This window comes from Podarcis bocagei (genome assembly GCF_964188305.1).
Source record: "Podarcis bocagei genome assembly, chromosome: 13".
NCBI lineage: Eukaryota > Metazoa > Chordata > Lepidosauria > Squamata > Lacertidae > Podarcis > Podarcis bocagei.
Window position 1 is genome coordinate 30,837,395 of NC_138138.1, and position 9,296 is coordinate 30,846,690.

Sequence of the window (9,296 nt, forward strand, 5' to 3'; positions counted from 1 at the left end):
ATCACCTTGCTCTCCCTTCTCTCTCACAGACATTTATTTTTTTTATTTTTTTGTAATATGTAAAGACCATATTTACCAGGAACACATATTTAAGGAATACTGCATTTATTTATTATGGTTGTGAAAAGCAGCATGTTGGCAATGCTTGGAGTTGTTAATAAATATTTTGCCTTCTATGTGATATTGCTGGGCACAAGATAATAATAAACTTTCCCTTACAACTGCCAATGAAATGAATGGACCTGTTTGGTTTATCTTTTCTTCTGCACAATGGAGGAATATGCTCAAGGAGGAATATGACATTGTATTATAGTGTATTTCACATTTAAGATTGGTAAAAAAACTTTTGATTTAAACATGCTGTCCCTTACATGCTCTTCTGCATTTATACATATAAAATTGTTGACGACCTAAGCTATATATAGCTATGAATCCACAAAATGCATAATTTAAACTAATGTGAAATCCTATATGCATATGGTGAAAATACATTAAGGGAGATAATGATTTTCATCACTAAGGTGGAATTTGATATCTGTGATGAGTGTTCTCAAGTTTGGTGTTGGAGCTTCATTGTTTGTATTGCTCTGTTCTTCGTTTATGCTGTTTTAAATTAAAAAAGGCTCCGGAATATATTAAATAATTGTTCATTTAAAATATAATATAATCTACAAATAGAGAATATATGGTCTATATACATTGGGTTACTTACAGCTTGTTTACCTGGTTGCCATTGTTGCTTGTAGACAATGGGAAATACTACAGCAACAGCAGACAGCAGTTTGTTAACAAAAAGTATGATCCCAAAACAATTTGAGCATTTAGTTGCTCAACTGAGATACTTTATTTTCATTTCATTTTGAGTTTGTTTCCTTTTAGCTTCACAGCAGTCTTGAATGGATGTGGATGAGGGATGAAGAATACAAATGTGTTTTTCATTGCTTCTGTCACTGTTGTTTTATTAAAAAGCTGTAACTTACATTGCAGTTCGGTGCCTAAGGACTATCAGCACATCCTGGCCTTAGCCTTTGCTGTAAAAGAGATAAATGAGAACCCCAATATCTTACCAAACATTTCCCTGGGATTCCACATTCTTAATAGCTACACTGCTAGCATGACCTATAAGGCCACCCTGAGCCTGCTTTCTAAACAACAAAGATTTTCTCCTAACTTCAAATGTCAAAATCAGAACAAACTGGTCGCTGTTGTTGGAGGATGTGTCTCTGAAATCTCTGCCAATGTGGCCATCATTTCAGCAATCCACAAGACACCACAGGTAACCTGTGTGCATAGTTTTATGAAAATGAGATACTTGTGAGCTTTGCAATATGGCTGTAAACACCACCATGATTTGAGAAAAAAGTGTTGATGATCTTTTGGATCATGGGCAGCTGATGGGCAGGTACATTTTTTCACTTAAAGAGAAATTTGTAGGGGTGAATGACAGGAGTGTAAGTACAGAGACGAAAGTGGGCATTGAACAGGAGATGTGACTTTTACGTATGGACATTCCATTATATTCCAGACACACAAAACCAAGCAGTTTTTACACCCGCAGAACACACCAGTATTTTCACCACTAGAAGGCAAGCAGCATTATCACAGCACAAACTCACTTGAACAGAGTCAGTGTGGGATGTTGCCTGCATAGAGACATTGTTTCCTGTGTAGCTAGAGGGAATTACTTTTGAGATTATATTATATGGGTCATGGATCAAGAAAATTTAGTCTGCGCTTCTAGTTTTGACAATTGAGGGAGCTGAAGAGGTCAGTGTGATAAATAAGGGTAGAGAGTAATTGAGGGGAAAGCTGAGGCCTGTATGTTAATACCCAGTGTGTTATTAAAATCCGTTGGTGCAGATCAGGAGTAGGAAGCCAGCAGCTGAGTTGATCTGAGAAGCTGCCCAGGGTAAATACTTGCTTGTATTTGAGTATCTGAAATTGTTTAAACTGTCCAAGCAAGCAGAAATACAATCAGAGGAGCTCTTAGGGCAGATTGTCCCCAGTAGCTGGACTGGGCTGTGGATATATTTGCCTGGAATTGAAATCAGGGAATTTGTCCTGAGGTAAAAGCCACTTAGAGGCTAGTGTCAGGAATGGTGTCTCCCGAATCTTCAGAAACCCTCAAAAAGAACCACAAGAGAATATTTAGCTTAAAGTTCATTCTGCCTCCAGCATTGGTGTCTATCTTATTCCTAAGCCTACTATACATACTAGTAATAGGATGTTTTGAAAGCATTTGAGTGAACTGGTTGCAGCGGGGGGGGGAGTTACCTAAATTGGTGTTTATACACCCTGAAGCTGAGGGAACTAGTATCACTGAGAAGAAGAACTGAAGAACACAGAAATAAAATCACAATGATGTTATTGCAATGAAAAACTTGGGAGGGAAATGAAATCAAAGGAGACAAATCAAATGTTTAGGCAAGCAACAACACCCATTTGCACACCCATAGGATCCAGGAAACATGGCTTAGCACTAGGCTGGGGGTGGAAAGAGCTGTCCATTTTGATTTACTCAGATTCCCATTTTCCCAATCCTAAATTCAGTTCTGCACATTTCTGCAGCAAATTGCATTTCTTTAGACAAAATCCTCTCATTTTAATGTTTTTAATGTGTTAATTTCTCCTAATAAACACACTTTTGTATGCAGCTGTGACTAATGTGCATTTTTGCAGGCAATTTCTCCTAATATAATGCAGTTTTTATACTGTTTGCATTGATATCCTATTTTTGTTCTTACTTTCCTATTATATATGCTTGTTTATAAACATTGTTTGGTTTGAGAATGGCTTTGTTTCGATTCTCATATACTTTTTAAATGGATTTAGCTGTAAATGTGAAATTAATTAACCCCCCCCCCCCCATCCTTACCGGTATGACATGTGAAATCATTCTCCCAAGATTTCAGCTGATCAGAAAGCAGATTTATGTGAGATTTTGTGATGTGGCTGTAAATAGATAAATACAAGATTAGCCTGAATTGAAAGTAGTAAAGGCCCATCTATGTAGCTTTAGCTAGTAAGACTTCATGTTGACCACTGTTGCCACACTTAAATAAGAATGCACTCATTTCAGAATAGGTTCAGAGGAGGACAATGAATATGGTCGGGAGTATGGAAAACACATCATATAAGGAAAGGTTGAAAGAAATTGGTATGTTCAGGCTCTCGAAAATGAGTTTGAGGCAGAATATTGCAACACTCTTCAAAGACTGAAACTGTTGCCACATAGAAGAGGTCAAAGATTCATTCTGTACTGCTGCAAAAGAAGTACTTGCTTAAGGTCCAACACTGGGAGTAAAAATACTTCAATAATAGGGCCAATGAAACAGCCATTGATTGCAGAAACTGTGATTCTGGTTTTCAAAAGGACGTTGAACTAGATTTACTATTCTCTTGTAATCTGTTTGAGAAATATTCATGGGTTTCATTACAGCTCACTTACGGATCATTTTTACCCCTACAAAGTGCAGAAATGCTATTCCCATTCTTGTACCAGATGGTGCCCAATGAAGCCCAGCAGCACAAAGGACTTGTCCAGTTACTTCAGCATTTCAGATGGACCTGGGTTGGGCTTTGTGCTGTGGATGATGACAAAGGGAATAGATTTTTACAGACAATAGTGCCAATGCTTACCCAGAATGGCATCTGTTATGACTTCATAGTAAACATTCCAAAATGGAGTTATATGGATGAGATGCTAGACTGGTTTTTTAAGCACATGGATGCTTATATCATTGTCTTTGAAAGAAAGGCCAATGTATTTTTTGTATATGGGGAACCTCCATCCTTTCAAGTTATAAGAATGATGTTGTTTCTAGCACCCATGGCAGACTTGCCCCCTCTGGGTAAAGTGTGGATTACTACATCCCACTGGGATTTTGCATCACACTCTATTCAGAAGATTTGGGATTTACAAACCTTCCATGGTTCCATATCCTTCACGGTTCATTCAAATCAACCATTGGGATTCCAAAATTTCCTTGAGATGCTAAGACCTTCATGGGCCCAAGGAGATGGTTTTATCCAGGACTTTTGGGAACAGGCATTCAACTGTTCATTACAAATGTCTAATGGGCAGCATCAGGAAAGGAAATACTGCTCTGGAGGAGAGAAGGTGAAGAGTCTTCCTGGTACCTTGTTTGAAATGGAAATGACTGGCCACAGCTACAATGTTTACAATGCCGTCTATGCTGTGGCTCATGCTTTGCAAGCCATTTACAAATCCAATTCCAAAGGCAGACAGTTGGGAGAACAACAGAAACTGTTTTTTCAGAATGTGCAACCATGGCAGGTAATTACAATTGAACATTTTTAAAAGTCTATATTTTCATCCAGAAAAATAGGGAATTTTATGTCTGCATGAGACAATTCCTGTGCCTCTATTGGTTTTCATTGCCTTTCATGTTTTTCTTCTCCTTTTGGAAATCCATTATGATAACTATTGATGATCCCATGATAAAATATTGTTATTTCAATTCAAAATCACCCACCAACCTGGAGATAAAGGAAAGTAAAGATAATTAGAAATATCAAATAATCATATAAGGTTTCCAATTCAAGAACAAAACATGATCGCCCAATGGATGAAGTCACCACATACATTGTTGAAGAATTTTGAAACAGTCTTCACTTTCTTTCTATCTAGGTCCATCATTTTCTAAGGTCCATTTTGTTCAACAATAGTGCTGGGGATTCAGTGTGTTTTGATGATAATGGAGAGTTAGTTACAGGTTTTGATGTAACAAACTGGATTATTTCCCCGAATGGCTCATTGTTTAGGGTCAAAGTTGGAAGACTGGATTCTCAGGCACCTTTAGGAAAAGAATTAAGCATAAATGATGATCAAATTGTGTGGCATAATGTTTTTAATCAGGTGAGACACAGCTCTGTGGCATTTGATGTTTTGACTCAATTTTTTCAAAGGGATTGAAGTCATCTAACTCCCTTTCAAATTTAGTTTTCATAAAATCCCATAGGATGTTTTATTATTCCATGAATCTTTTCAAAAACATTATTATATTCCTGTTCTAACTAGGTCGAATTCCTATTACAGTGGTACCCCTGGTTACGTACTTAATTCGTTCCAGAGGTCCGTTCTTAACCTGAAACTGGGTTAGCGGAGTCTGTAACCTGAAGCGTATGTAACCTGAAGCATATGTCACCCAAGGTACCACTGTATTTTTTTATTTTACCTGTCCCCCAATAAATAAATAACTTATTTCATGAACTGATTTCAGGAAAGGGGGCTAGGTATTATCTTTAAGGGACTCTTTTCATTTGGATAGATATTTCCTTATTTAGGATGTTAAGAGAACTATATCCACCTATTTAAAAATTATAAGTTTCTACATACACTACCAAATAAACATCTCTCTGAAAAGGCCATGCTGAGACATTAGGAGAGTTTAAGAACACATTCTAGTCAGGGGAAAGCACTTGGGCAATGTGACCTGGGGAGGGTTGCCTGCTAGTGAGCTAGAGGTTCTTCATTCCAATGCAAAATGTACATTTATGTGAGTAGAACAAAATCTAATGCCCAACCTCTCAGTTCCTCAGCAACTGAAACAATCTCCTTTTCTCCCTTTTATTACAGATAGGTAGCCGTGTTGGTCTGCCATAGTCAAAATAAAAAAATTCCTTCCAGTTGCACCTTAAAGACCAACTAAGTTAGTTCTTGGTATGAGCTTTCGTGTGCATGCATACGAAAGCTCATACCAAGAACTAACTTAGTTGGTCTTTAAGGTGCTACTGGAAGGAATTTTTTTTATTTTCCCTTTTATTAATACAACATACCCCTCAACACACTTTAAAACTAGGGTGCCATCTTCCAGGGCCATGGTCCCATGTGAGTCACATGATCCGTGTGAGATCATGGCCCTGAAATAGCACTTTTTTTTAGGGTGAGACCTCAATGCCTAAAATGGCCACTGTGCTGGTGTGTGACAAAACAGGATTGCCTGGTTATCCCATGGCAGCTGAGGGATATAAAACAATACAATAAAAACCCTAACCTAAATAAAAGCAAAAGTATGTGTGAGAAAGAAGGACAAAAAGTCCTCTTCCACAAGTAAATCTTAACTTGACAAGACAGAGAAAAGTGAACTCTCCCAGCTCTAACCCGGAGCTTCCGTTTCTTCTCCCAACCTCCTTTTTTCAGTGATCTATTACCCTTTCTTTATTGATTCTGTACAGGTGCTACCCATTTCTGTGTGCAATGACTGCTGCTATCCTGGCTACAGCAAGAAAAAGAAGGAGGGAGAGAAATTTTGCTGCTATGATTGTGCTCCATGTCCAGAAGGAATGGTCTCCAAGTATAAAGGTGGGAGGAATAACGGACACAACTATCTTATTTGCATTTCCATGACAAAACATAAAGTGTAACCCTTTGAATGCATATGACGGTAGTTTGCAATGAAAAATTGTAAACAAAAAATAAAAATCCCTAACTATTATATTTTAAGAGTTTTAAAGAGTATGGGACTGGCTGAATTTGTGTCCATCACTATCTGTCAGTCAAAGCAACCTGACAGGGTGGATATGAAGACCCCTTGTCAGGTAGTTCCACAGTTAATGAAAAAGACTTTCCTATATCTTTCCAATCTTGATATGTGAAGTTTCAATATGGTATCCAGAAGACCCTTTTCCTTCTTGACCGTCTAGCATTTCAAGAATATATTTTGTTTTAAGTTACATTTAGTTACATTTTTTAAAAAAATAGAATCTTATCACAACATGTTTTTTTACTTTGAAATTAGATTAACAATGAAGAACAGGGAATTTTTTAAAAATAAATAAATAATAAAGGACATTTCTACTTTCTGCATTTCCAGTATCAGATGTGAGAACTCATTGTGAAACATTCATTCCTCAAGAACACTCAAAAGCCTGCACTGGTTGAATCCCAGCCGTCAAGTTTGTATTATACAACATGGTGATAATATCACCAACATTTCAGGATACATTCACCATCATTGTTTCTCCCCTTTGATAATCTTGCAATACAGTTTCTGTCATCATTAATTTAGGAATAATATTTCAAACAACGGGCAAAATAAATTGTCAGCATAACAGAGCAACCCAATGTTTTACAGCTGCATGAAATAACGTGAAACATCGTACGCGGTTTTTAGATTCTGTCTATGTGAAAAAAGGGAATTTTGAAAGCAATTATATAAATTGAATGCAAAATTCGCTGTTTATGTCTTTATGTGGATATTTTTATGAGGAGATTATATAAAAGTTCTGTGACGCGCCCCCAAAAAGTTAAGAACCAATGCTTTAGCTGTACATTCGTCAGTATCTGAAATATTTAAACTTCTCCTCTTTTATTTCAGATATGGCTGCCTGTGTGAAATGTCCAGAAGATGAGTATCCCAACCATGACCAAACCCAATGCATTCCCAAGGTCCCAAGCTACCTCTCTTATGAAGAAGATTTAGGGCTTATCTTAGTTATCTTGACTATTTCTTTCTCTCTGGTCACAACATTCATCCTTGGGACTTTTATGAAGCACAATAATACTCCCATAGTCAAAGCCAACAATCAGACTCTGACCTACATCCTCCTCATCTCCCTCCTGCTTTGTTTCCTCTGCTCCTTTCTCTTCATTGGACAGCCTGGAAAGGTGACCTGCCTTCTCCGACAAATCACTTTTAGCATCATCTTTTCTGTGGCCCTTTCCAGTGTTTTGGCAAAAACCATTACTGTGCTTCTGGCATTCATGGCAACCAAACCAGGATCCCGGATGAGGAAATGGATAGGGAAAAGGCTGGCAAATTCTATTGTCCTTTTCTGCTCCTTTATTCAGGCTTGCATAGGTACTCTTTGGTTAAGTACATCCCCTCCATTCCCAGATACCGATATGCACTCCCTGCATGGGGAAATCATACTTGAATGTAATGAGGGTTCAGTTGCCATGTTTTATGGTGTCTTAGTCTATATGGGTTTGCTGGCCATTGTCAGCTTCATCTTGGCTTTCCTGGCCAGGAAGCTACCTGACAGCTTCAATGAGGCCAAATTTATCACTTTCAGCCTGCTGGTGTTTTGTAGTGTTTGGTTGTCCTTTGTTCCCACCTATCTGAGCACCAAAGGAAAATACATGGTAGCTGTGGAGATCTTTTCCATCTTGTCTTCTGGTGCTGGATTACTGGCTTGCATCTTTTCACCAAAATGCTACATTATTATATTCAGACCTGAGCTTAACACCAGGGAAATACTAATCAGCAGAAAAAAGTAAAAGAACATGAATGCATCTGTTTTTGTTTGTTTGTGTATGTAGTTCATTGGAAATTCTGGTGGGAGGGATGTCATAAGAATTCAGTTATGGGTTCTTGCTTAAGCAAACGTCTTTCCTTAAATTCTTGTATGCATTGTTTGGCCAGAAACATTGCATTTATATTTGCTTCTCACTTAAGTTTGCTAGCATCCCTTGCATTTGAATCCTAGATGGAATGTGTACGTAATTTTCAAACTCGTATGATTCATTTTTGTGCTGGTCCCAAACATTTAAATTACTAGGAACAAATATCTCTCTCTCTCTCTCTCTCTCTCTCTCTCTCTCTTCCTGTGTGAAATGTTTAGGGGTACTCTCATTTTTCTACTCATAGTGAAATACTGCCCCTCAATGAGGCCAAGCTTAGATTCACAAAATGTTTAGGGAGATGCGTCCCCCTGCGTCCCCCCAGAGGAAACTACTGTGTCTGTGTGTGTGTGTTCACATACATATGATCAGTGGCTGAAATGACTTTTACGTGATTTAAAAGTACAAAATCAACTAAAAAGCTCCGGGAAGAGCTCTGGGAAGCCCACAACCCATAGTGAATTTACAAATAATAAGAATCATGAAATGGATTGTTTATCTTTCAATAAAATAACCATTAATCGCTTCAATTGACATCAAAATTCAGTGACAATTCCTATAATATGAGCTGTACTCAAAATCTTCTTTGGCGTATCCAGAGCACAATCACATTTGCCCTTTACATATTGCCATATGAGGTGGAAGAACTTTATTTAAGTAGAGTTCTGGGGATTTTTCTCAGGAGAGGTAATTCAGAGAGGAAAGAAACCCCAAAGACTACAAAGGATGTAGGGGCCGGATGTTATTTCAGTTGGAATGATTCACCTTCCTTCTCCTCCCTGCCATGTGAAGGGGTAGAGCAGCCATGATAGGTGCAAGGCATTGATAGAGGAACACACAACTCGCCCCCCTGCTTTAAGTTAACATCACGAACATTTTAAGTACTGTATTAATAAAGAATCTTATTAATTAAATTAAATACCAGTAAAAG

At 37.8% G+C, this 9,296-nt stretch overlaps 1 protein-coding gene across 1 annotated transcript in view; it reads left to right on the forward strand.

Annotated features, from left to right (window-relative positions):
* LOC308571684 (vomeronasal type-2 receptor 26-like) overlaps nucleotides 1-8,242 on the forward strand; it is a gene marked incomplete at both ends in the record, with an annotated part of 363,060 nt that extends 354,818 nt beyond the window's left edge. The window contains 4 exons of the mRNA XM_081167327.1: nucleotides 3,440-4,297; nucleotides 4,652-4,879; nucleotides 6,199-6,325; nucleotides 7,341-8,242. Of these exons, the coding sequence (XP_081023453.1) occupies nucleotides 3,440-4,297; nucleotides 4,652-4,879; nucleotides 6,199-6,325; nucleotides 7,341-8,242 (2,115 nt within the window). The remainder of the gene's footprint in view (nucleotides 1-3,439; nucleotides 4,298-4,651; nucleotides 4,880-6,198; nucleotides 6,326-7,340) is intronic.
* Between the last annotated feature and the right edge of the window lie 1,054 nt (nucleotides 8,243-9,296).